The 27,624-nt window shown below is 44.0% G+C and overlaps 1 protein-coding gene across 1 annotated transcript in view; it reads left to right on the forward strand.

The window, feature by feature from the left end:
• STAT1 (signal transducer and activator of transcription 1) overlaps positions 1–27,624 on the forward strand; it is a 36,750-nt gene continuing 9,126 nt past the window's right edge. Inside the window, exons 1-20 of the mRNA XM_032406018.1 lie at positions 1–168; positions 459–611; positions 3,831–3,959; positions 4,865–5,009; positions 6,283–6,381; positions 9,566–9,655; positions 10,321–10,399; positions 11,364–11,455; positions 11,664–11,815; positions 14,053–14,211; positions 15,889–15,981; positions 18,016–18,075; positions 20,360–20,389; positions 20,480–20,573; positions 21,644–21,685; positions 22,961–23,044; positions 23,464–23,562; positions 24,628–24,763; positions 26,166–26,215; positions 26,931–27,025. Of these exons, the coding sequence (XP_032261909.1) occupies positions 3,832–3,959; positions 4,865–5,009; positions 6,283–6,381; positions 9,566–9,655; positions 10,321–10,399; positions 11,364–11,455; positions 11,664–11,815; positions 14,053–14,211; positions 15,889–15,981; positions 18,016–18,075; positions 20,360–20,389; positions 20,480–20,573; positions 21,644–21,685; positions 22,961–23,044; positions 23,464–23,562; positions 24,628–24,763; positions 26,166–26,215; positions 26,931–27,025 (1,727 nt within the window). The 5' untranslated portion in view covers positions 1–168; positions 459–611; position 3,831. The remainder of the gene's footprint in view (positions 169–458; positions 612–3,830; positions 3,960–4,864; positions 5,010–6,282; positions 6,382–9,565; positions 9,656–10,320; positions 10,400–11,363; positions 11,456–11,663; positions 11,816–14,052; positions 14,212–15,888; positions 15,982–18,015; positions 18,076–20,359; positions 20,390–20,479; positions 20,574–21,643; positions 21,686–22,960; positions 23,045–23,463; positions 23,563–24,627; positions 24,764–26,165; positions 26,216–26,930; positions 27,026–27,624) is intronic.

Here is a 27,624-nt window from a genome sequence, read left to right on the forward strand (position 1 = left end):
TCCCAGCTGGTACTTTCGTTTTTCTGCACAGAGTCTGCGGAAGGTTCCGCCGCACCGGGGACGACGTCCGTCAGGCCCCAGACCCAGCAGAGGCCGACCGGGTGCGGGAACCCGGGAAAGGCAGCACCGCTGCGCCTCCGCCCGCCGCTGTCCGACCCCGCGCGCAGAGTGAGTGGGCCTGAGTTTCCGGGTGCCGGTGGTGTGGGGTGTGCCAGGACCGCGCCGTCGGGGCCTGGCGAGGGCGGGCTTTGCAGGCGAATCGGTCATCCTGGAAAGAATGCGTCCCGAATACTCTCAGTGTCCTTCTTGGTGATGACTCGATTGCCCCTGCTCTAGCAGTAAAGAAGTCTTGTGAAATAGAATTTTCGCCCATAAAACACTACGTCTTCCCTTTTACCCCCCACTTTTCCTTCCTTCCCACCCACTTTCACCACAGTCACCTTTTCTTCTTTTCACAGAAAAGTTTTCATTTGCTTTGTGCCATCCTTGGAGAGCTGTCTAGGTTAGACGCTCACACCCTGTGCATGCAAACTCAGCAGTCTTGGCACCTCACGTGTATAGCTGCGGCTTGGGTTGGATCCTTAGCCCCTCGGTGGGACACAAGGTGACAGGTCAGTACTTGTTCATGAAAACGAATGAATGAGTGCATAATTTTGGAATCTTAATTCTGCATCTATGTTTAAAGATGAAGGAGCTTGATGTCTTCCTGGAATATAAAAGTTCCTGCAAACCCCCAAATGCTATTAGTCTTTTAAAAAAAAATTGTGACTAATACTGAGGAGTTTGGGTGATATATGTGTGTGTGTGTGTGTGTGTGTGTGTGTGTGTGTTTGACTGTGCTTTGAGTGTTGTAGGTATAGGTTGGAGAGGTTATTTTGTTATTTTTATGGGACAGAAATAAGACTTGAGCCTCCAGCACAATCCAGTATGCAACTGCTGCTTAATGAGGATGCAGAACCCAAACTTGGTGGAGCACAAAGGGTTTGCCCTTTACTTTCTAATTCAATATGAAATATACTAGAATTCAATTCAGAAACTTAATTGAGTACATACTATGTGCAGGACACTGTGTAATATACCGAAGATGTTTTGTTTTGTTCTGTTTAAAAAAAAAAAAGAAGACATGGTCCTGGCAGCTCTGAAACTTACATCCTGCAGGGGAGAAATCCTAGAGCTTTATAAGGAACTGATGCTGTCATAGAGGTACAGAATGCTGTGAGGCACAAGTCAAAGAAAGCTTAATTGTCTCTGGGTAAGTGCTAGACAGCTTTATGGAAGAAAGGCATTTGTATCTACCTTTGAATTACGGTAGGATTTAGAGGGGTGGAAATTCATAGGGAGGCTGTTTTCAAGGGTGAGTGATAGCTGGAGCGGAGCAGAAATGTTGGGCATGGCCAAGACACTGTAGGTAATTTGGTGACTGGTTTGCTTTGTTAATGGATGAAGATAGGGTCAGGGTGCAAAGAGCCTAGGAATGGGCAAACTAGCAATTTTGGGCAAGACAGTGATGTGGTCCAACTGCGTACAGCAGGAGGCTAGACTGGGAAGTAGTGTTGGAAGCAGAGGCAGGAGGTCTTGGGACTGCAGGAAGGAGTCCGCATAACATTGGAATTTGAGCCCGGTGATTGGGGGATTATCATGTCCCTCCTTGTGTTGGTTACGGGTTTTGTGAGAAGATGATATGGATTCTGGATTTGTTAGCATGAATTTATTAATCGCCTGCTCCGTGCTCTGTACTAGTTCATCCAGTCTTAACAACCACACTGTTGATAGGGAAGTGAGTTGCCTGAGGTCCTGCATCTAATAAGAGGTGTCATACCCCCTCTGGCTGACCCCCTGGCCAGCATATTTGCTTTAGGCACATCCTTATTAAACACCTACCAGGGTGGGGAGAGAGCCACAGATTTGGAGTCACCCGCCCAGGTAAAATAATTTGAAGTGCAAAATCAAATTCCTATAGAAGGTGTGCCAAAGGGTGGGTTTGTGTCCATTTCTACTGGTATTTGTGAGCTTCAGCAGCTTGACTCCAAATTCCTGGAGCAGGTTCACCAGCTCTATGATGACAGTTTTCCCATGGATGTAGGTAACTAGCTTTATAGTCCCACTATATCCTTGCTTTTCTTTGGAAGGAAATTCGTGAAGTAGACATGACTTCATGCCTGCACGTACATGCTTGACCGCAAGCATGCATAGCTTTTCCATACCCTGCTTGAAAATCCAGACCCCTTCCTCAGAGGCCTGGTAGGACAAGATTCCCATATACCCACTCTGCATATTGTTGGCTGTGCACTGGTGTAAATCTTAAGTTATGCTGTGGTAATGGGAGGCTCTTCATTTTCCTCATAGATGTTAGGACTTCCTTAAATCAGGGTTTTGTTTTCATTTCCTTAGAACTGCTATGTAAAAATTGACTTACAGTTATCCAAAGAGGTAGCATTATTTTATCTTTTGAAATTATATTTAACAATGTTGTTTCAATCTTTATTTTTTTTTAAAGAAAGAAAGAAAAAGGAATGCTTTTTCTTTTTTTTTTTTCTTGTGTATTTCTTGTTGATTTCTTGACTTTAAATTGTTTTTTATTAACATATAATGTATTTTTTGTTTCAGGGGTACGTTGTTTCAATCTTTAAATTATTACTGAGATTTAAGAGTTTTTGTACTAGTTTTATTGTTCATAGTAGGCCAAGAAGAAAATCTGTTTTAAAAAGTATAGGACAAAAATAATTCATTTTAGCATATGAATCACAAAATGTAAAATACCAGTTTAAAATTCTTTGAGTTAAATCACAAATGTACTGTATTTCTTTTTTTTTTTTTTTAAGATTTATTTACTGGGGCGCCTGGGTGGCTCAGTGGTTCAGCGTCTGCCTTCGGCTCAGGGCATGATCCCAGGGTCCCGGGATCGGGCCCCGCCTTGGACTCCCTGCTCGGCAGGGAAGCCTGCTTCTCCCTCTCCCACTCCCCCTGCTTGTGTTCCCTCTCTCGCTGTCTCTCTCTGTGAAATAAATAAATAAAATCTTAAAAAAAAAAAAAAAAAGATTTATTTATTTATTTTAGAGTGAGAGGACCTGAGAGCAGTGGGAGGGTTAGCAGGAGAGGGAGAGACTCTCAAGCAGACTCCCCACTGAGCTCAGAGTCCAATGTGGGGCTCAACCTCATGACCCTGAGATCATGACCTGAGCAAAAATCAAGAGTCAGACGCCCAACCTACTGAGCCGCCCAGGCACCCCAAAAGTACTGTATTTCTAAGAGAGCAACTTTTGGAGGGTTCTTGGGATTTGTCTGAAAGCAAATCTAATGACGTAATGTTTTCCATTTTTTATTCGATAAAAGTGCAGATTCATCTCAAAGTCATATTATGTGCCTGGCACTGTTCTGGAGATACAGCCGTGAACAGTCTGCCTCCAAATTCTTCCCTTCACGTGGGGAAAACAGACAGTAATCAAAATAAAAGAAAATATATGGTGGGTTAGCCGGTGGTAAGTGCTATGGAGGAGAACACATCAGGGGGTAGGGATAGTGTTTTATGAGGTGAGAAGTGATGTCAGTTTAAGTAAGGTGTCCAAAAAGGCTTCCCTGATATGTTGTTGACATTTGAGCAAAAGGCCTGAAGATGTGTTTTCTGGAGAAGAGAAAAAAACAAAACAAAACAAAACCTTAATAAAAACACAGACTTCCGAATATAAATACCATTTAAATAATATATTTCAGAGACAAATTATGTTTTAGATTAAGTAAGATATTTAAAAGAAGCATAATGCTAGATATGCCTTCTTTGGAACTGTGGTCTTCCATTCCTGACCTTGGTTTTGTGCTCTGTTTCCTTGTAGGATGTCCCAGTGGTATGAGCTTCAGCAGCTTGACTCCAAATTCCTGGAGCAGGTTCACCAGCTCTATGATGACAGTTTTCCCATGGAAATCAGACAGTACCTGGCACAGTGGCTAGAAAAACAAGACTGGTAAGGGAAGCTCACTTGAAGATTTTCTATGCTTTTAAAGTGATTAAGTGACTTGGAGCCACATTGGCTAAGAGATGAATCTCACTGTAGCCATTTGGATTATCTGTTGCAAAAAAATGTGTTGGTCTGAAAACTGGTGTTTTATCTCTACAAAGCTAACTGTGTTAGTCATTAAGTACTTTTATGTAGTTTTACCCGTTTAATTATGATGTAGACTCCTAAATGCTTTGGACAAGTTAGGTAATGCTGGCGCCAATTATTTTCCACATTAGGATCCAGGTTAGAGAAGGAAGTAAGTTAAAAGAAGTAATGATAGCCGAATTATGGTAAAACATTGATTAGAAATAGGAAGAAGGTAATAAAATTAGGGGGATATCTCTAAAAACTGATATGTATTCTACTTTAAAATTTACTATTTGCTGATTGCAAAAATTTTAAATGACATACAAAGTAAAGGTCCCTATTTTTTTCCCCTCCAGAGATAATTACCATTAACAGTTTCATGCAGAATCTGAGTTCTGGAATTTTTCATGATTGTACAAACTGCTGTTAAAAGCTAAGTCAGTCTGGAAAGAAGAAAAAAAACCTAAGAGAACGCTTAAAATTTGGTTTCTTAAATAGTTTTCATTAGGAAAGCGATGTTTATTTTGTCTGTTTAAAGCAGTATCTAAAATAAAATGTATAAGGGGCGCCTGGGTGGCTCAGATGGTGGGGCATCTGCCTTCGGCTCAGGTCATGATCTCAGGGTCATGGGATCGAGCCCCGCATCGCGGGGAGCCTGCTTCTCCCTCTCCCTCTACTGTTCCCCCTGCTTGTGCTCTCTCGCTCTCTCTGTCAAATAAATGGATAAAATCTTTAAAAAAATAAATGAATAAAATAAAATGTGTAAATTTTAAATCTCCCAGGGAGCATGCTGCTAATGACGTTTCATTTGCCACCATCCGTTTTCATGACCTCCTGTCACAGCTGGATGATCAGTATAGTCGTTTTTCTTTGGAGAATAATTTTTTGTTGCAGCATAACATAAGGAAAAGCAAACGTAATCTTCAGGTATGATCTGGTTTTTGCATTTTAGTCAAAATGTTCCCAAGCCTATATAAGAGTATTTTTTTCATTGAGCAAATACTATTGAGTTGAGCGTGCATTCTTTGGTATTTTTAAAAGTTTCAGAGATGGCAAATAAACTCTCTTTGTATAGCTAATATTTTATAGCATGAGCAAAGTAAAATATCAATTTATTTTGTAAACACATAAAGAATTCTCAGATTTAAGTGTATCACCTGTTAGGTGTCAGTAATTCTGAGAGAAATGTGATGCTATCACCTTGTCTTACTAACAGTTGTCGAAATTGAAACCCAAGGAAAAGGGTTACATTTTAAAAGCCGTGAGCTGTATTAACATGTAGAAACTCAAAGGAACGTTAGTGATGAGTCCAGTCTAAGCCCTTGGTATACAGATGAAGAATAAATCCGGAAAGGTTTGATGTCCCTGAGGCCTGATACAGTCAGTGAATTGGAACTAGGCTCCACCTTTCCTTGCTTTTGGAGGAGTTACCCTCCCATGGAAGAGAAAGTCAGAAGGAGTCCCAGGCAGGAGAGAATGGGCTACAGAGTTTCGGGAGTTTTTGAAAAGTACTCCCTTCAGCCTGGTTACCATATTTACCTGTGTAGTAACAGAACTTTTCTGTCTCCATGGAGGTGAGAGCGATCATTTTCTTGTTTCATACAACACAACCAAACTGTTCAACTTAGGTAGTTAGAAGCTTTTTCTTCCTTTGTGAACATATCTATGATTTTATAATACCAGTGACAGGGGAAGTCAGATGAAATACAGGAATTTGCTCTCCTACAGACTTTGCTTGAACATACCTGTTACAGAGGGCCGCGATTGCCAGTATTTTGACCCTGCTTTGACAAGAAAATAGAAAAACCGAAAATATCTTTGATCTAATTCAAAACAGAGACCAACAGATAAATTAATTGAGAAAGATCATAGGTAGTTTCTGTATCATTTGCATTGTCTCAGGATCCTAATGGAACATAAACGGCTTCAAGAACAACAGAAATTAAAGTAAAACTATTAGAGGAACCGTGTATGAAGATACGTGGTTTTTTAATCAAGAAATAATTTAGGTACCTGCACTTATTGGAAAGCTTTTGTCATAACTTATTAAAAGAATATTTTGATTTTACCAAAAATAGCTTGTATAGAATTTAATTAATACAAGGTGAGGCTTTTCAGTGGATAGGAAGAAATACAATTTATAATATACAATGGCTTAATCATTCTGAAATTTGTATTTATTTTAACAACCCACATCTAGGATAACTTTCAGGAAGACCCAATACAGATGTCTATGATCATCTGTAACTGTCTGAAGGAGGAAAGGAAGATCCTGGAAAATGCCCAGAGATTCAATCAGGTACTTTTTTTCTAATGGAAAACTGAAGATCATAGTAAAATAAAAATTCATTCATTTATCCAACTAATATTAACAACATCCTGTGCAAGGCAGTAGTGAATAGCCCTCTGATTTTATAGCCCCAGGAAATGGCAAAAATCAGATATGGAGATTTTGTAGACCCAGGCTTTAAGAAAGGACTATAATCTAATGGAAATCATTTTGGTGATGGAGAGAGTTAATATGTAAACAAAATATTTTCAGATAGTGATGATTCCTATGCAGATACCAAAGCAGGATACTGTGATACAGTAACGGAGTATCGGGGATGGGGCTATGTCTTTAGATCAGGGTGAGGAACCTTCTCTGAGGCATGGGGCAGGGAAGGAACCAGGCAGGCCGAGGGAGAGGAAGTGGAAATGTACTCAGGAAAGGTGCAGTTGGTAGAGGTAAGAAGAAGTAGGCAGATTATGTTTGGGACATGGTACCAATGGGGCTTATATTGAAGGATCAGATGTGGGAGTGAGGGAAAGTGAAAAACGAGAGATGACTTGATGGTTTGCGACTTGAATCACTTGGAGATATTGTCCATCGAGCTGGGGAGGAAAGAAAAGACAGGAGGAGGGCTTTTGCAAGACATAGTACATTTTGGAGGGAAGAACAAGTTGATGGGAAAATCAAGACCTTTGTTTTGAATAGGATCAAGTTACCTCTTAAATATATAAGACATCCAAACAGGGAATGAGTCAGATTTGTTTTAGCACCAAGATTTCTGATCATGGTTTTACTAATACTCATACAAACCTTCCTGGCGATCAGGGTTCAGATTTTTCAAATTGCCATGGCATCTGTTTACTCCCTTTTTGAGTGATGGGGTGCTGGGAACCACCCAGAAGGCAGTGAGACTATAGTTATGAAACCCCTGTGTGGGTTGTTCAGCTAAGACCCTTCCAATATGAGGGGGAGAATGCCAGAGTGTTAGAATTTAAGTAGCAGGGGTGAATGCCATTCTCTGTGCACTTTCTGGGCATTTGATCCAGTCCTTGTGAATCTGCTGCTTCCCTGGGCATTTAGTTCCTAGCACACGGGAAGCACCTTGCTGCACTAAGCATTTAGAGAGACGCATTATTTGTTCTCAACTCAAGCTAGTTCATCTGGTACCTGGCCTAGTGAACAGAAGTGCGTATCAGTGCTGGCTGCCTGGTCTCCTCTGCAGGAGGTATGCTTGTCTTCAACATGCATTCTGCACCTGGGAGATTTTCAGCAGGACATTCTGATTGTGTGGGATTTTCATCTTAACAACACTATGCAGTGGGCTGGCCACGCCTGTATCTCAACCTGGAGAGGACCGCCAAGAGCAGAGACGGGCAGAAGAACAAACTGTGCACCTTGGCACCCAAGCATTTCTCTCCTCACATTTGGCCCTGAGGCCCAGAGTTGGCATTGGGAGGCAGAGTAGGGGAATTCTCCTCTCCCAGATCAGCCTACTCTCCTGAGTATGCTTTGGGTCTTGAAGGCTTGCCAGCATTTTTCTCCCCTTTAAAAAATGTAGGTAATCTGGAGAGAGGATCATTTTAAGCCTCTCAGAAGACACCTGAGTTATCAGTGAACACCTGTAAGGAGGTTTAGTTGATTGTCCAGCTAAGAACAAGAGAAACAAGGCCTTCTTCACCAATACAGTTAGACAAGAGAGAAGCATGAGAGGCATAGGAATCAAAGGCAACATCATAGAGATATCGGCTCTCCCTGAGATATTCATAATTTTAACATGATCCCAATAGAAGTAACAAGTTTCTTTCTGAAGCTGTGAAAGTCATCAGGAAAATAAATGTGCAAGAATAGCAAAGAAACTCGTGAAAAAGCACAGCAATAAGATGGGCCCCGCCCTATTAGATATATCCCAAACCCTCCACGGTCAAACACTGTTCAGGGTTCGGGTTTAGGAAGAGAAAGACCCATGGGAAATCAGAGAAAATCTAGAACTTAAACCCAGGTACGTAAGGAACTTTGTGTGATAAAAGCGGCAAGTCAAATCTCTGGGGAAAACATGAACTTTTCACTAAATGTTGAGACAAGTGGACAGCCAATTGGAAAAAAGTTAAAATGGTACCCACACTTCTTCACAGTAAACACAAGAATAAACTTCAAGTGGATTAGAGATCTAAAGGTAGAAAAAAAGAAAAAAAAAAGAAACCACCTAAGTGCTAGGTTAAAAATGGGTGAACTCCTCTCTAATCTGTCAATACAGAAAGGCTTTCTAATAGGGAAAATCCAGATATAAAAGAAGAAAATACCGGTAAGTTTGAATATGTAAAAATACCCACATAGAATCTGTGCTTGTAGGACTCCGTAAGAAAGGTCAATGGGCACAGTTTTTGCCATGGGAGGGGCTTTAAATCTAAACAAAATGGCATTTTCTAGAATCTAATCCATGTGAAAACAGTCTCATGTTTACCACTCTACCACCGGGGTCTAGGACGTTGTCTGACCTTGACTTAATACCTAGTAAGTCATGCTATGTGAATAAACCATGGAACACCTTAAATAAGGAACAAACACAGAGAGGCTGCTACGTCTGAGTCTTCAGAAAGGATGAGGACTGAATATTCTGTGTCTGGGTTGAGAGTCATTATTACTTTCGAGTAGCACATATTCATTGAAGTCCTTAACGGCAGTGCTGTCCAATTCCGATAGGCCTCTGGATCGCCTGGGATCTTGTCAAAATGGGGCTTCTGCTTCAGTAATCAGATTAGGCACTGAGACTCTGCATTTCCGGCAAGCTCCCAGGTGGTGAGGTGCTGCTGGTCTGGGGACCACACTGGGAATCGCACGGCTTTACGACAAGTAAATACAGGGTTAATAGGAATAATCTTGTCTACAAAATTTGAGAAACCTTGAAGTAAACTTCTTATGTGGTACCACACAACTGTATGAATTAATGGAAAATTCCAGAAATATTCTGTTTATAGTAGGCACGAACTGAGCCTAGTCTTTCTGTAGCCTTTTTAATAGTTTGCCAGCATTTTCCAGAGCCTCGAGAACCGAGCTATTTCTTGTCAACACTCATGTGGGAAGCTTGTAGGAAGTTTTGGAAGGTCTGGGAGGTAGGTGGTGCACAGGGTATGGACTCGACTTTGGAGAGTAACCATCCAGTAACTCTGCCAGAGGAAATAATAGTTGTTAACCCCTGCCCCTCCCATTCCAGGCGCAGTCGGGGAATATTCAGAGCACGGTGATGTTAGACAAACAGAAGGAGCTTGACAGCAAAGTCAGAAACGTGAAGGATAAAGTTATGGTGAGTACTGAGTCAATATATATATTTAGCCTCTAACTTTTTTTGTAAGACAGAAAGGGTTTCAATGGCTCAAGCGTAAAGGTGGTTAACTGATTTCAGCTTTTAAGTAGTTGAGAAGAAGAGTTTTGCTGAAATTCCAAACCATACGTAAACAAATTAGTTAAACCAACGAGCAGATAGACTTTTATGGCCCCTGTTACAGCTTCAAACATTGAGCTTATCTCTTTCTTCCTTGCCAAGATTGTGCAGTAACTGTTGACTTTGCCCCATCACCCAATAAACTAGATGTTGCTACTCAAAATAGTCTTTGATGTCTGTGCTTCTCAAATTGGGGTGTTCCTGGGTTACACAGAGCCCCAGGACAAACATGGCCCATCTTTCTCAAGCACCTGTTTTATTCTAAGACTGGGAAGGGGAACATTAAAGTAGAAATCAAGTGAGCCCCATCTGAAAATAACCATCTTTTCCTCTTAGAAAAATTATTATATACTTATTAAGGAAATAGAGATTATTATGTATGTGATTAGAATTTTGCAGATGGAATCCATCTTTGAGGAAGCAGGATTGTTACCCTGGTTTTCTGAGTCCTATAGAAACAATAATCTATTTCCCAAAGTCTTTGGAAGCTGATCAGTGGGAAAACCTGTTTATGTCTTTATTTGTAGTGTATAGAGCATGAAATCAAGACCCTAGAAGATTTACAAGATGAATATGATTTTAAGTGCAAAACCTTGCAGAACAGAGGTAAGAATTAACGTTTAAAGCAGTGCCCATTGGCTGTCCTTTTTTCTGTTGACACTAGATGAAGAAGGCAAGTATGTCTTCATATTTGCCAAATGTTTTATGGCTCTGAATTGATAGTCTTGGCTTCTTGATGATGCAAGCCAGGGTCTTAACCTCTGTACTGTTGACATTTTGAGCCAGATAATTTTTTGTTGTGAGGGGCTGTCCTGTGCCTTATAGGATGTTTAGCAGCATCCCTGACTTTTAGCCACCAGATGGCAGTAGAACTATTCCCTCATCCCCAGCGGTGACAGACAAAACTGTCTCCAGACACAGGGCTGAGGGACTGGGGTGGGGGGGTAGGACGCGGTGGTGGCCAGTATCACCCCCCTGTCGACAACCACTGGTTATGTGTTACTCACTTTACTTGCTGTACCTAGCCCACTGACTGACACAGACCGGCAGGTGTGTGGAGTTTCCCTGCTTGAAGCCCCTGCAAACGTCTCCGCTCCATATGATTGCTGTAACCCTAGTGATCACTTGGAGGATACCAAGGTTAATCTGGAGAGATTATTAGGATAATTTAGGGAATAGTATGAGAGAAAGGGACCCCAACTACTCCTTCCTAATTGTGTACTTCTCTTACAAAGCTGCACATACACTTTGTATAAATTTTTTACCTGGGATTTTGAATTTTGTCACTTATATTCATTCAGGTAATATTCTGACAATGATTTAAGAGCCAGATGGTACTGTTTCCAGTTCACATGGGTCATTGAAAACAAGTACTTTGTTTCAGTTTATCCAGTTTTTAAACTTAGGACATTATTTTTTGTTTTGTTCAGTAAAAATTAAAGACCAAACTTTGATCTGTCACCAGATAGCATTTGGATTATATTTCTTCTAAGTGTATGTGAATCTTGGATTCAGTTGGTTTTGGTTTTTTTTACATTTATATTTTTCTGCCATCTCTCCCAATTCACAGAGCATGAAACCAATGGCGTGGCAAAGAATGATCAGAAACAAGAACAGATGTTAATCCAGAAGATGTATTTAATGCTTGACAATAAGAGAAAGGTAGTGATTCACTTTCCAGAATAATGTGTTGCTTTTATCACAGACTATAAATAATGGACTTGAAGTTTAGGATAGAGGAAAAATTATTTTTATAACCACTTGGCTTAGAGCCCCAGTTGAGATATTTGCTTTGCTTTAAAAAAATATATTTTTAAATTCAGTGATTAAAGATGAATTGACTTCACTTTGTCTCTTCCTCTCCCTTTAGGAAGTAGTTCACAAAATAATAGAGTTGTTGAATGTCACAGAACTTACCCAGAAAGCCCTGATTAATGATGAGCTGGTGGAATGGAAGCGGAGACAGCAGAGTGCCTGTATTGGGGGGCCCCCCAATGCTTGTCTTGATCAGCTGCAGAACTGGTAAGATTCTCCAAATCTGACTGGCCGACCCCATGAACTCATGAAGTGCACATTCGAGTTGTTGTTAGTTGAAAGGACCCCATCCAAACTTTGGATTGGACTTTAATGTAGTCCAGCCTCTTCTTGCTCTGGAAACACTTGAAAAGCACATGTTTTTCATGCCTGTGGCCAAGTTCAGCCAGGTTCTGCTTGGTTTGGAGCACTCCTCTCCCTACTGTGCCTGTCCCGTGGGATGCGTCATTTGTGCCAAAACACTGGTGACATAGTCGTCACATAACACATTTAACAGCGTGAACCCTAATGTTTTATTAAAAACAAAATAGCATGAGACAGTTTCCAGGCTTCCATGGAATAATAGTTTGGACCATTCATTCACTCATCCATCTAGTGAACCCTTATTAAATGCTGTATGCCAGGCACCGGGCTAGGACCTGGGAACACAGGATGGGTGATTCTTGGTCCTCACCAGCAAGGAGCTCTCCGTGTGGAGGCGGAAGGTAGATGCCCTCATTCTGTGCGGTAAAAGGTTGCCAGTGCTCTAATGAAGGGCTGCCCAGAGTTCTGTGGGGGACGAGGGAAGGAGTTACCAGGAGAGGTTTCTGAGAGGAAGTCATCTTGCACTGACTTGAGACTGAAGAGGAGTCCTTCCTGGAGACCAGGGAGGATACCAGCAGGGACAGAGGAGAGGAGAGGCTGGGCGTGAGAGGGGGCCTGCAGTACCCCATACTGGATGGCTGCAGAAGGGGGTGCCCGCAAGGGCAGGAAGAAGGGTGGAGGTGGCGGGAAGCTGGAGCCTGGTTGAGGAGGCTCTCACATGGTGCGAGGAACGGGACTTTATCCAGTGGGTGCCGATGAGCCAGGCGGGCTTTTTATTTAAGTGGAGGCTCACTTCTCGGGTTTTTTTTTTTTTTTGCTTAGGTCACTCTGGCAGCGATCTGGAGGATAGACTAGAGACAGAAAGGCCAGCTGGGTGACTGTGAGCATACTAGTGTCGTCCGGGGGAGGGCCGACAGACCAGAGTGGATGGCAGAGGTGGATCAGAGTGGAGGTGAGGGGATGGTAGCCTGGAAGAGTTCCCAAGCGCCCAAGGACCAGAGATCTCAGGAGGTTCTCTGAATTGCTATTCTTAAAAATATTCACGATTAATACTTAGCCATTCATTTTTATTCTGTGAATCGTCTGCTCGTATTCCAAGTTTCTTGTTGGTTAGAGCAGAGCTTCCCAGCCCAGTGTGCCCCCATGGGCCTTGAGAGGCCCTGACCCCCCCCCCCCCCAAGCCCTCCCGCTGCCTAGGCAGGCCCTGGGCTGTCTGGAGCCCCCTCATGGTCATTTAGGCCACAGCGAGCCTCTTCCAGAGCCACAAATGCCGTCCGGGGGCCCCCCACTGTGCTGTCCACAGATTGTCTTGTTCAAGTGTGTGCCATGGCCTGAACAAAGTTGGGAAGCACTGGCTTAGGATACCTTTGGAGCTCGCCCACCTGCCATCAGCCTGCCTCTCCTTTCACGGCCAAGGGCTGCGCCTTGGGTGCTTTGAACTGGATTCAGGAAATGAAACCATGAAGCAAGGGAGATGTGTTTCATTGGAAGAAGGTTTTCCTCTGTCACTACTCCAGGGAGTTAAGCCACAGTCCCACAGCCTGACTTGGCGCAGAGGCCCTTTACTGGCAGGAAGGAGGAACCTGAAAGCAATCGCTAATTTCCTCCTTGGTTTATATTTTGAGTATCTAGACTGAGCGTCTTGCCGCCTTCTTTCGGTTCAGTAAAACGGTAACCTTTGTTCTCTCTTCTCCTACCTGGGGCCTGTCATTCCCTCACCGTGTGGCTTCCGCAGCTTGCAAGCTGCTCTCTTGCTCCTCTGTGTCCTGATACAGCACCTGCCTGGGCTCCTCGCTGCCTCCGGCATCACCCCTGACGGCGTTTCCTTTGCTGTGTCCCCTGCCTCTGCCTTCCTCTTTGCCCGGTCCCTTTAAATCCCAGTCGTCATGCAGGTCAGTAGAAATCACGGATCCCCAGCAGGCCCCATCTCCGTCGGTCTGGGCTGTAATCTGTTGGTTTCTTCTCCCCAGATAACACTCTTTAACGGCAAGGTGAACCTTGTTCTCTGTGCAGAGTGTGGCCGCACAGATAAGGGCAGGTGTTGCCTGGGGAGACCACCTGTGGGTTTCCGCGATTCCCTGTAACCCAGGCAGCTTTGAGACTGCTTCTGATCGAGGCCCCTGTGTCTTGTACCTTCCCAGGTTCACCATAGTTGCAGAGAGTCTGCAGCAGGTTCGTCAGCAGCTTAAAAAGCTCGAGGAATTGGAACAGAAATACACCTATGAACACGACCCTATCACAAAAAACAAGCAAGGGCTATGGGACCGCACTTTCAACCTTTTCCAGCAGCTCATTCAGAGGTAACTTGAGGGAGACTCATTTGCATCTTCTGCAACTGTTTTACCCAGGTGAAAATTTCATGGTGATTCAGATCGTTTAAAAGTTTAATAGGTTATGGACATGTTTTCAGGGCAGCCACCTCTTCCTAAATTCCTTGTCCCTACCATTGGCTCTTCATTCTTGGGGCCACCTAGCCTGATAACTTGTCCATTTTACTCCTCCTTCGCCTGGGGCCAGTATGTGCGGAGACCTGTCAAGTCTGTCCTGGGGCTGTTTGTCCCCTCCTTCCCACTCCAAGGCCTCATCATCCTCCTTCAGGCTCTCAGATCCTCTTGCTGAACTCGTGCATAGTCGCCTCCCAAGTGGTTCCCTCCTCAGCTCCTGCCTCCCTAGTCCCTGTGACGCTGTGCTTCCCGGAGCAGAGTCCAGCCTGGCTCTTTGTCACCAGCTTGCCCAGGTGGAGCCCCTCAGCTGGACACTTGTGCCCCACCTCCCCAGCCTGGCCCCAGCTGGCCGCTCCAGGGTGAGCTTCCCCACACGCCTCATTTCCAGGCAGACCGCGTCCGCACCGAATCCAGTCACTTCACCCTGCCTCTCCTTGGTCCCCCGCCCCACAGCCGCCTTCTTTGAACCTCATCTCGACATTGTTTCCTCTTGAAAGTTTCAGCTTATATCTTGTCATGAAATCTTCCCAGAGTTCCCAAACATGTTACCTCCCTTCTAGATCCTCATGGCTCAGTTTTTATTCTTCTCCCATTCTGGATTCATTATGTAGTTGTGTATGTATTTCTGTCGTCTGTGACATAAATTGGAAGTTCTTGGAAGACAGAGATGTGCCTTTGTCATCTTTTTTCCCCCACAAGGACCTGGCGCAGTGCCTTGTCCATGGGCAGGTGTTCCAAATATGCTTAGTAGATAAATAAATGGCGCTGGGTAGAAGAATAGGGTTTATATTGCAATTTTTTTTTGTGCTAACGTGACATAATAAAAAAATATCTTTGGCTCCCTGTGGCTAATGTCCAAACAGGGATACCTCAGTGCTGTATTTGAAATAGTCAAGGATACTTATTTACTTGGGTTTTGGAATGCAAATGTGATCCTTTTTTAAATGAAAATTCATAGTTGGAAATGTTTATTAGATAATAAGTATTACTAAACAGTTTTACTAGAAGGACAGTTTTCCAAAGGGTCCCGAAATATCCATGTCAAATTATGGTAGTAAGCAATGTGTTACATTGTTCGTTTTCAACTGTAGTGAAATTTCTTTTTATTTTTTGTTTTTGGTTATTTTTATTTTTAAGTTGAGATATGAGTGGCATACAACATTACATTAGGTTCAGGTGTACAACATAACGATTTGATATTTGTATATGTTGCAAAGTGATTGCCACAGTTAAATCCAGCTAGGAAATCTGGTTCTTCATGCAAATTCGTAAATGAACATAACCCAACTCAAGGTTTTCATTGTCGAAGGTGCCACGGGTCACCACAACTACTCTGATCTCACGTTGAGTGAAATGTGGTGTGGAGATTTCTGTGCTGACTAGCAAACCTCACTTTATTCGCCAACTTGTTCGAATCTTCCAAACCGAGTTTTAGCTTGTGCCCTCGAACCCCCTCTCCTGTTTCAGGAAGACAGTTTGTACTGCCTCAGCCTTAATGGAAATGCTAATCTGCACTTTGCTTGGAATTTATAGCTCATTTGTGGTGGAAAGACAACCTTGCATGCCAACTCATCCTCAGAGGCCGCTGGTCTTGAAGACTGGGGTCCAGTTCACCGTGAAGTTGAGGTAACCAAGAAAAGATGGAAACGCTGCGCCTTGTGCCATGAAGTTAGCACCCCTCACTTCCTTCACAACAGTCACGGAGGGTGCTTAGAGGAACAGTTTTGCAGTAGGCATTTCAGTGTGAATTCTTATTCGGAATATCTTATTCAGAATATTAAAAGAAATAGGAATATATCGTGTATTTATGTATACACACGCACACGCGATCCTCCCCCTGTAAATGTAAAGCACATTCACTGTAAAAAGGAATGCAAAAAGGCAGAACTGCCCCTAGTAGACGTGAAAGTTCCCAGCAGTCGTGTGCCTTCCTGAGTAGAAGCTTGTAACCTGGGCTTTACGTAGCCCCGAGACCATGTGCAGTGTGTGAACATGGACTCATGACACGTCTCTTTTTCTGGTGAATGGGTTCATAGCTTTCATCAGTGTTTCAAAGTTGTCCGTGATCTAAATATCTGTAGACCACTGTGGTAAATAGCCTAGTGTCAGTCCTCCCTCGCAGAATTCTGTCCATGTCTACACAAATACAGAAAGTTGCGTGTGTGTGTATATATGTACATATATTTTCATACATAGATACATATGCACACACATACATAATATCATGTACAGGATTTTATTTTTAAAAAACTAGGGTTCTGGCCTGTTTTTCTCCTTGATCATAAATTGCAGAAGTGTTTCCACATGAGAACATAGGGCTGTCCTTTATTGAATGGCAAATTTCTTTAGCTGTTCTGCTGATGAGCACCTGGACTTGCCTTCAGAGTTGGCCTTAGTCCTTTCTCCTGGGGTGCTGCTGAGTTAGGTCCTGGCTGAGGCCCCCTGGCTGCTGGTGTTACGGCACCACACCCACGCACCCGCAGGGACCGGGAACTCACAGCTGGAAGGGGCATGAGAAGCCCGGTCCCAGCCACCTGCCCCATTAAGCAGAGCAGACCAGCGAGGGGCTCCTGCCCGAGGTCTCCCGCTCATCAGAGAAGATACACACATGTCTTAGTCCAGCATTCCTTCCTTCCATCTTTCCATACCACCCTGGAATGACTATAGATGTTAACCTCTTTTTCCTGATTATGGGTCGGAGTTCTTAGTTTTTCCCAACGGAACAAACATTAGATAAAAGTTTTAATAAAAAATATACATTTGCTATTTTTTGCCCATAGAACTGTCCCAAAGTAGAAATTTTGATAAAACCCAGTGTTGGCCAGGCTGCACGGGGAAGCAGGTGCCCTCGCTCACACTTGGTGGGAATGGAAGAGCTGCTGCTTTCTATCAGAATTTAGTGTGACAGCATTGCCCCAGCAATTCCACAGTTAGGAATTTATGCTGCGAATACACTTAAAAGAAATCCAAGTAGACATACATGGATGTCGATTCCATTGTTTGTCATAACTGGAGGGAGCGGAGGTTATTGAAATGTTCACCAATAGGGAATTGGCATAATAAATAAACTGTAATAGATAATTTTATTTTTAGGATTGGCTTCATTTTATTTTTTTATTTTTTTAAATTTTATTATGTTAATCAGCATACAGTACATCATTAGTTTTTGATGTAGTGTTCCATGATTCATTGTTTGCGTATAACACCCAGTGCTCCATTCAGTACGTGCCCTCTTTAATACCCATCACCAGGCTAACCCATCCCCCTAACCCCCTCCCCTCTAGAACCCTCAGTTTGTTTCTCAGAGTCCATAGTCTCTCATGGCTTTTCTCCCCCTCCGATTTCCCCCCCTTCATTTTTCCCTTCCTACTATCTTCTTTTTTTTTTTTAACATATAATGTATTATTTGTTTCAGAGGTACAGGTCTGTGATTCAACAGTCTTACACAATTCACAGCGCTCACCATAGCACATACCCTCCCCAATGTCTATCACCCAGCCACCCCATGCCTCCCACCTGCCACCACTCCAGCAACCCTCAGTTTGTTTCCTGAGATTAAGAATTCCTCATATCAGTGAGATCATGTGATACTTGTCTTTCTCTGATTGACTTATAATAGATAATAATTAAAGTAATAATGACTTTTATTTTTCTTTCCAGACTGCTGGTGAAATTGCAAGAGCTGAATTATAATTTGAAAGTCAAAGTCTTATTTGATAAGTAAGATATCTTTAATATTATCTAAGATACATACACTATTGAAATGCTGGTTCTGTTAACCAAACAAGGACTGATGCACCGGGGTTATTTATAAGTGATCCCAAGAGGGTTACATTGATAGTTCCCATTCTGGGCACTGGGAGCGTCCCCTAGAGCTGATAGCAACATGCTGGTGCCTTTTTAGACTATAAACGAACGAAAGCATGAGTGTGTTTTATGCATATGAGCTTGTAATGATCAAGTCTGAAAGCAACCGGGCCTGGCCTACTGGCCCTCCTTCCTCCTAGGGCAGCCCCAGAGGAGGAGGGGCCCTTGGTCAACCACAAGGCTGAAGACCGTGATTCTGCAGCCATTGTGGGGTTGTTTCTGGAATGCAGTTGACAGCATTTTACAGGGACTGTGTGGGGCCTGCTGGATCCACCCCTGTCTCTTCTGGACGGTAGGGACCCAGGAATGGGCAGGATCTCTCACAGGGTCTAAGTGGAGCCGTCCTACCCCATCTTACCCTGAGACCCCGGACCTGGACTAGCCCCGACCTAGCCACTGGCTCCTCTCCCTGCCCCCACCCTTGATATTTTTTAATGCTTTTGTGTGTAACATACTGGTTTAGCAAGTTTCAAAACCATTTATGATAATCCAAGTCCTTTTCCTCTGGTGTTTGTCTCTCCGCTCTGTCACAACATTCTTCCCTGTACCTCTGTCTTTCCTGCCATCAGCTACGGTGTCTCTGTGTATCGGCTTTTGCTGCTTAACAAATCACCCCAAGACTTAGGGGCTTAAAAACCCAAAAGCTTATGATTTCTCTTACTCTGTGAGCTGTAGGTGGTCTTTCTGGTCTGGGTCAGCTTGGTTGTTGCTGGGTGGTCCAGCGTGGGCTTGCTACATGTCTGAGGTCCTGGCTGGGATAACTGGGCCCTTGTCCGTGGGGCTCTCAGGGGCTAGCCTGGGCTTTTTCGCATGGTGATGGCATTGCAGGTGCGTACGGCTAGCAGGGTGCGAGGCCTGCTGGGGCAAGGCTTGGAGCTCGTACAGCATCCCTCCCATCCATTCTGTTGGCAGAACCCAGTCAGAGTCACCTGAGGTTCAAGGGACAGGGAAATACACTCGTATTTCTTGAAAGGAAGAGTGGCAGAGATTTTTTGGCCGTTAGGCCATGCTCTATCTGTCTTCTCTTTTGGTTTGTTATGGCTCTTTTGTCTTTTCTCTCTGTTCCAGCTCTGGGTTTTCTTCTTAGCTCTGGCAAGGTGGCTTTGTGTCACGCTGTTCCTTTTACTTTAAGTTCTTCCTCGCCCCCCAGCCGCCCCCGGAACTGGGGAAAGTTGGTCACTCGCATAGCTAATGGTGATTGTCACTCACAGAAATGTTGAACTTCTAATTGAGATCGGAAAGGCAGCTGACCCAGGTCCCTGTGAGTGTGCTAATGATTTCCGGGCTGTGCCTCGGCCTGATGGGTACATGTGAGTCCAGGACATGACAGAGTCATCACGGCATTGATGTTAAGAGGCCAGGTTGCTCAAGATTTAACCTCAGATTTAAAGCTTAAACTTGACAGTTTCCCCAAATAATTGACTATTCTGGTACCTTCATAAAAGCATTAAAGATAATAGAGAATAAAAAGAAGGCTTTAGCCGTCACACTGGAAGTTCCCTAATCTCACAGCAGAGACAGCTCTCCGCTGCCCCGTGCTTAGCTCAGTGCCTCACGCAGGGCAGGTAATTGCTCAGGAAACAGCCAGAAGCATAGTGTACTTACGTTTATGGAGGGTGTGCTCTGTGCTCTTTCAGCCGTGAACTAGCTTACCACTCACAGTCTCCCTGAACTAGCTTACCACTCACAGTCTCCCTGAACTAGCTTACCACTCCCAGTCTCCCTGAACTAGCTTACCACTCACAGTCCCCCTGAACTAGCTTACCACTCACAGTCCCCCTGAACTAGCTTACCACTCACAGTCCCCCTGAACTAGCTTACCACTCACAGTCTCCCTGAACTAGCTTACCACTCAGTCTCCCGTAAGGTTGGCGCTGGTAGCACCACATTGCACAAGTGCGAAACGTGAGGGCCGATGGATTATTTGCCCAGGGTCACTCAGCAATCCTCCGCAGAGCTCGTGTTGGTCGACCCCGGGTGGGGGGCGGGGAGGGAGGGAATGAAAGGACAGAAAACCCACAGGTATAGATTTTGTATTGGTTTTTTACTTATACATACACTTTTGTATTTTTGTTAAAGCTTGTTTCAAAATTTAAATACACATATATGATTTTACATATGTATATTTCTTTTTCAGAGATGTGAATGAGAGAAATACAGTAAAAGGGTACGTCAGACACTTTGTACTATATCTTGCTGTTTTTGTTTGTTTAAAAAGTTCCGAGCCTTTTAAGTATTTCTGCTCTGTATTGTCTAGATTTAGAAAGTTCAACATTTTGGGCACACATACGAAAGTGATGAACATGGAGGAGTCCACCAATGGAAGTCTGGCCGCAGAATTCCGACACCTGGTAGGGAGACCAGTTTTCCCCCTTTTTGGGTTCTGTCTGGCTTAGTAGGACTTCATTTTCAACACATGGCACCCGGTTCGCTGTGTGATGTGGATGGCACCCCCTGGGGAAGGCTTTCTCGAGTGTGGCTGTTGACTTCACTAGCTCTTGAGGAATCTTTGTTCCTCCTCCCTATCCCAGGCCTGTTCTGTTGCTGTTTTCTGCCAGTCTCTTCTCCAGAGATACTTTTTAGGAGCGTAGCAATCTCTGCAAAATATTCCATAAACCAGTGAGCACCTCAGTGATCTGTTCCTGGTGCCTCTGCGACCTCAGTGATCACTCACTCTAGCCTCTCATAGATTCCTCAGAATTGATAGTTGCCCCCACATCCTGACCATTCCTTCTCCCCACTCCAATTGTGGCAGGTCCCAGGAGTCTCTCTTCAGCCCATTTCTCACATTTTCCTTTCTGGTGGTCTTGCCCACGACCGCTGCCCCTACCGCTTTATCTCCAGAGGAGTAGGCCCATTCTACCAAGGTGGTTCTGACGTGTTGCCACTGACCCTTGTGTTCTCCCTGGGCTGGAACCTGCAGGGAGGTTCACTGGCAACAGTTCTGTAAGCCAGCAAATTCACAGTTAGTGAAGCTAGACCTTATATGAGAGCCTCAGTCCAGACGTGGGAGTCTGATGGTACCCAGAGCTGCTCTCAGGGCTCCAGAATGCTTCCTTAAAACCTCAGGGATTGAAGTCTTTTTGAGGGCAGGCTTAGCTGTGCCCTGAGCCTGGGGAGCATGAAACAGCTAATAAAGCTTAAGGGGGATCATTCGGAAAAGTTTGCATATGGGGTTGGGGGGAGGGAGCAGGATGTGAATCCCTAGGATCCTTCCATGTTTGCATGGTGTCAGGCTGCTGGAAAAGGGCACTTAGGCTCATGAGCCCACACAGGGGTCACTTCATGTCTTGTTTTGCACTCTGAAAATCATTTCACATCCTTATTCTTTCTAAACCCTGACTTCAGTTTGATTTATAGATGAAAATAGCAACTGTGAGCATTATCATGCTGTTTACTAAGGTGGTTTCTTGTTCTATAGCAATTGAAGGAACAGAAAAATGCTGGCACCAGAACTAATGAGGTGAGTCCTTCTCTGTTTTGAATAGTCTCTAATCGGCAGGTGTGTGTCCAGGCAGGTTGGCTCAGTGCTCCTGAAGGCCGGGGGCACGTTGAAGAGGGGTTCAGACGCAGCAGGGAAGAGGATGAGCTTTGGGACACGGTGTATCTGTGATAACAGTAAAAACCCACGGCTTTCATGCTTTGTGCTTGTCAGATGATTTTGCACTCGAAGTCACTGGCCCCTCCCTGAAGCCACAGTGGAGTAGGTACAATGGGCCCATGTGCTACTCACATTTCACAGGCAAAGAAAGTGGATCACGGGAAGTTTGTAGGATGTAGCTGAGGGTACACGGGAATTACTGTGTGAGCTGGAACCAGAGGCCGGTTCGGGGCCTGCTGTGCTGAAAATGAAGTGTGGCAAGAGGGTTTTCTCACCCCTGCGTTCCCTACCCAGTGGCAGCATCTTTCTGTCCCTTTCCTTTTTACAGCCGGATCCTTGAGGAGGAGTGATGTTTGTAATGCATTAAAAAGTGAACTATGGACAGAGGACAGAATGTCTGGAGTTGCTTTGGTTTGGAACGATTTCAGCCTTGTGCCCCCATAGCAGGCGGTCCTTGCAACCACACCCAGCAGAGGTCGCGAGGAAGAGTGGGACAGGCACCGCCCGCCCCTGGCAGTGTCCCTGGCAGTGCAGCCCTGGTTTTGACCTTTACGCTCACCGTGACCTCCCCGGGGGCTTAGTTTCCTCTCCCGGGAGCAGAGAGAGCGGCCGCGCCTCTCCGGTTCTAAGTTGCTGGGAGGCTCACATGAGATAATGTGTATGAAGGCACTTAGAAAACTATTACATTTCTCCCTAAACCAGGGACTTTCTGACCCGCCAGGCTTATGCAGATCAGTCCTTCCAGTAACTCATCCCTCTTGGAACGCGTGCGCTGTCCACCCGTCCGCCTGGGGTTGGAGCGGGGCGGCCAGGCAGTGGGCAGAGGGGCTGAGAGCCACGAAGCCTCACATCACCAAGAAACCCATTAGAAGCTGCTGTTTCCCTACTGACATTTCTTTCTGTCAATTTATAACCCTGGCCAGGCTTTCAGAAATCTAATCCTTGAGAGAACACGGAGATACAGTAATTAAACCTGGGATACATTATTGAAAACGGGAATTTTTTTTCTGAATTGCACTTGGTTGGGGGTTAGGCTTTCTGAAGCCTGTTGCAGTGCCTATGAGGCCCCCGAAAGTTGCAGGATGTGTGAATGAATCACTGTACTCCTTTCTTTTTTTTTTCCTTTTCTCTTTTAAGGGCCCTCTTATTGTTACTGAAGAGCTTCACTCCCTTAGTTTTGAGACCCAGTTGTGCCAGCCTGGTTTGGTCATTGACCTCGAGGTGAGACTTACATGGTTCAGACATGGAAAATTTTATTTTTATTTCTCGGTTTTTGTTTTAGACATATTTACTTAATTGCTAAAAATGATGGTCTTTTTCAGCTAATACTATCTTGATGTTAATTGAATGGTTCGGGAAGCTAGAGAACCCAATTCAGCTTTAAATGCTACAAACTAAATGTTCTAGTTGAGGTGTCCTATGTTAATTTGTTATATGAAACAGGGAGACTTATTTTTTAACTGAATGATATAACAAAAATAAGCTATGGACAAAAGAACTTAGCTTTACATTTTTAGTGTTCAAATATAAAATACGTGCAAATTTACAAACCATCCCTTGCTTAGTTTTGAGGCTACACAGTGGTCTGCAGGTGATATTTCTGTGATTCTGATGATATTAAGGTCTTTGTCATCTTTTAGACGATCTCTCTGCCTGTTGTGGTGATCTCCAACGTCAGCCAGCTCCCAAGTGGTTGGGCCTCCATCCTGTGGTACAACATGCTGGTGACAGAACCCCGGGTATGGAAAACACATCTGCTTTTGCATAGGTGTTAACTAGAGACCCCATCGTCTGGCTTCTGTGCATCTCACAGAGCCCCTCAGGGCCAGATGTTGAGAGAAATGTGACAACTCGAGTGGCTTTGTTAAGGATCTTTAGTAATTCTGGAAAAGGGAAGCATATGTATGTATCAGAAGTGAGAATTATGATTTTCCTTCTATGTGAATAAGCTCAGGCAATAGACTTCCTATAACTTTTACTGTGGAAGAGTTCATTTATTGCTTTTCTTTTAAAAAAGTGTATATATCTGCTCAACAAGCATGCTCCATTCTTAAGTGTGGGTACTCACTGTTAATTAATTACGGCTGATTCTCGTTATTCCCTGCACGTACATTCTTGAAGGTCACTGTGAACACTGAATTAGCAAATGCTGAATGACTGCTACTGAACCTATCGATATGTGGCCGTGTTTATGTGGGCTTCTGTTTAAAGACACCTTATCTAATATATCTGTTGGTGTAGTAACATTGAGCTCATGGCCAACAGCACTGTAGCTCATGCCTGAACGAAGCGCATCTGAGTACAAGTATTTGCTCCGTAAGGTGCCCCGAGGCCATCTTGCACTTAGCAACACCAGACAGCCCTTCAGCGCTATCCTTGCAACCATTTTTTAAAAATGAAATTTTTAAAAAACAAACCCACAAAAAGGCAAAAAATGTGGCACTAAATAGACCTCGAAAAGGACACTCGCTTGTGGTACGAGAGCTGAAACAAGAAGGCAGCTGCTTCGTTTGACTCTCCTGGAAGCATCCATGTCAGGCGACTCCAGTCTTCACCGCTCTATTCATGGCGTCCACAAATGACTCCAGAAGTGCCACGAGGAGCCGTTTGGGGGTTAAAGTGACTTTGCATGAGTAGGTTGAATTCACGAATGTGAACCTGCACATAACGAGAATCAACTGTGTTTCTCTTCTGTGAAAACTTGTGTGTGTCACAGAAACTAGAACTGAACTATGGGACAGATCCAGGGTTGAGTGCCTTGCTTGGGACCGAGGGTCTGAGCTTCCGGGTGTTTTTTTCTCTAGAACCTGTCCTTCTTCCTGAACCCACCATGTGCACGATGGTCCCAGCTCTCGGAAGTGCTCAGCTGGCAGTTTTCTTCTGTCACCAAAAGAGGTCTCAATGTGGACCAGCTCAGCATGCTGGGAGAGAAACTACTTGGTAGGAACTTTTTCCGTATATGAAAATTGAAACTCATAAAAATAGCTCGACTTGTTCCTTTCCCCTCTTTGCTCTCTATTTTGATCAAGGTAGAAGAGTTTTAAAAAAAAAAAAAAAAAAAAAATCTCTTGGCTTTTCCAGCTGCAGCTTGTTGCAGCTAAATGAGAATTATAGCTCAACCTCGGAAGTAGGTATAGACCTGATAAAAAACTTAAATGAATCATTTCCCAATTATCTCATGTTAACATTACTGAGCAGGTTTCCTAAGGGAAATATTTTTGAATTATGTAAAATATGTTAGTTGTGGCTAAAAGAAGTTCCTTGATGAGAAAGATGAAGTCTTATTAACCTTGGGGAGAAAAAAGTAAGTCCCCAGTAAGTCTCCCCCGGGGAGAATAAGTAAGGTCCTGGGGCTACCCGCTGCATGGCATACACTCAGTGGTCAAAGCACATGGAGACCCTGCCCACAGCAGGATGACATCCTTGGCCAGCAGTTTTGATTGGTTTTGGCAGGGTCCAGGCCATGATAGAGAATTCCCGTTCAGTAGCTAATGTCATAGATTTATTAGTCTTCCACATAAGGAAATCAAAGACCTACTAGCCTCAAGGTCAAATCTTCAATGAATGGGAGTATCTGAACTATTTCTTTAAAAATCCACAGGCAACTTTTTTTTTTCCAGATTTGCTTTCTATACAAAGAATTGTGTATATTGCAAACACCAGTAGACTCTTCCTAACCAAGTGGCTCTCAATATGCCTTCTCGTGGCCACTTAGCTGTCACAGTAGGGGTCTTATGCCATTTAATAAGATGTAAGAAATCACCTCATTCCATTTCCTTATTTGGTGAGAATTAAGACAGATACCTTTTCTGCCTATAATGGCTTATTTGTGGTTCTCTCCAAAGAGAGATGACGGGCTCACCGCCTTGTACGGCCTGGGCTGCTTTAATTTGTGTAGCTGATAACCCCTAGGTTTCCTTCCCCTCTCTCATTTCTCTCACTTGGCTTTTGATCTGCATCAACCTCCCTGAGCCCATGTCCTATTTGGAGGAGGGCTGAGGAAAATGCCCAAATAAGCTTGAAAAGTCAAGGGTCAGTGAAATAGATCACCTAGGGGTGATCTTGGTCTTAGTTTAAAGCTTGAGAAAGCTCTGAAGGACCAGTGGGAGAGGAGCCTGCTGAGGAAGGAGGAAGAGGCAACTGGAGATGATACTGCATAGACAGGGACCAGATGAAGGCTTCTCCAGAAAGCACAATTAATTAGCATCAGTGTGTCTGAGAATATCAACCATGTACATACAGTCTTCCTCTTTTGGGTGTTGGCTCTTTGAGAGGAAATACAAGAGCCATCAGTCTAACCAAAGCTTCAGAGTCAATTTCTGTTTCTGTTTCATTTGGTTAGGTCCTAATGCTGGCCCTGATGGCCTCATTCCGTGGACAAGATTCTGTAAAGTGAGTACTGTCTGGGTTTTCTACGCTCTGAGTTCTCGCTCTCTGTTGAGGTTTTCATATTTTTTGCTGTGGTAGTTACTTATCTTTGTGCTTATTTTGGCATGTTTGTCCCTGGCCCGTGGAAACCCTAGGGCAGGTTGTTTACTTTCCTTCAGTGCAGAAGGTCAGTCTCCAAGTGTGAGTCTGACAGGAAGCGCCTGAGTGTGTGATAACATTCTTTCTATCTGAAATGAGTCTTCCATTTACCCACACCGGTCCCTTGCCTGGGAGCATTTTTGCCCCGTCCATGAGAATTGTGTGCTCTGTGCTGGCCTGGACGGCCCGATGGGCCTGATGAGTTTCCCCAAGCCTGCTCAAGCAGAGGGACCAGTTGGAGGGAATAATCAGACCCGCTGGGGTCACCAGACAGTGCTGACAAGCTCACACTACTGGATTTTACTAGTAGGAGGGCAGCTTTTGTTCTGTGATTCACCCTGGAGGTCATTCCCTGGCTGGTTCACTACAGTTTAGAGAAGGAAGCAGAGCCTGGCCCAGGAAAGAGAGAGCGTGGTGTCTGCATGCCCATAAGGGGAGGGGCGGCTCTGTAGGGGACAGACAGTGTTAGTTTTGGCAGCTGGGCAGGCTTTGCAAATTAAAATCCGACGGTGGGAAGAGGCATGGTAAGTCACTATTTTGAATTTCTTTGTTCCTAATGTGTGCATTTATACACTTGCAGGAAAACATAAATGATAAAAATTTTCCTTTCTGGCTTTGGATTGAAAGCATCCTTGAACTCATTAAAAAACACCTGCTCTCTCTCTGGAATGATGGGTAAGGATCATTGATAGATTTATTTTTGAAACATAATTTTAGGACACACCCCCTTACTGCAAGGCTGAGACCGGCCTGACCTGGACAGACCGCCTTATTTGACAAGACTTGTGTGCATCTCACAGGAACGGATGCTTCCAGGCTTTCTGGCTGGTCCCGTTGGGGCTTCATGATAGTGGAACCTCGTAAGATTAAACTTGCGCTCTCATAGTATATGGATATTCAACACTTAAGATTTTTTGAGCGCCATTCATGCATTCACTCCTTCAACAAAAATTTCTTAAGCACTGACTTGCTGTATTGCCCCTAGGAAAGAAGAAAAACCTTTGTAACTCAGTAAATTGTTTTTATCTAAATTATTCCCAGGGTCAGTTGATATTTCAGCAAAGGCTTTAACTTGTCAGAGGTGCTAGAACATGAAAATATATTGTCTGAGACATTTCCATGGCCTTTAAAAATCAAGTGGAAATAAAAAAGGTCATCAAATAAATATAAAAGGCTCATTAATCCAGCAAGTATTTACTGATCATCTATAGCATCCTATTGGCCCCGTGTTAATGATTGGTTTGCACTTAAGCAGACACGTGTATAAGCGAAAT

Source organism: Phoca vitulina, unplaced genomic scaffold, assembly GCF_004348235.1.
Source record: "Phoca vitulina isolate PV1807 unplaced genomic scaffold, GSC_HSeal_1.0 scaffold1, whole genome shotgun sequence".
NCBI classification, from domain to species: Eukaryota; Metazoa; Chordata; class Mammalia; order Carnivora; family Phocidae; genus Phoca; species Phoca vitulina.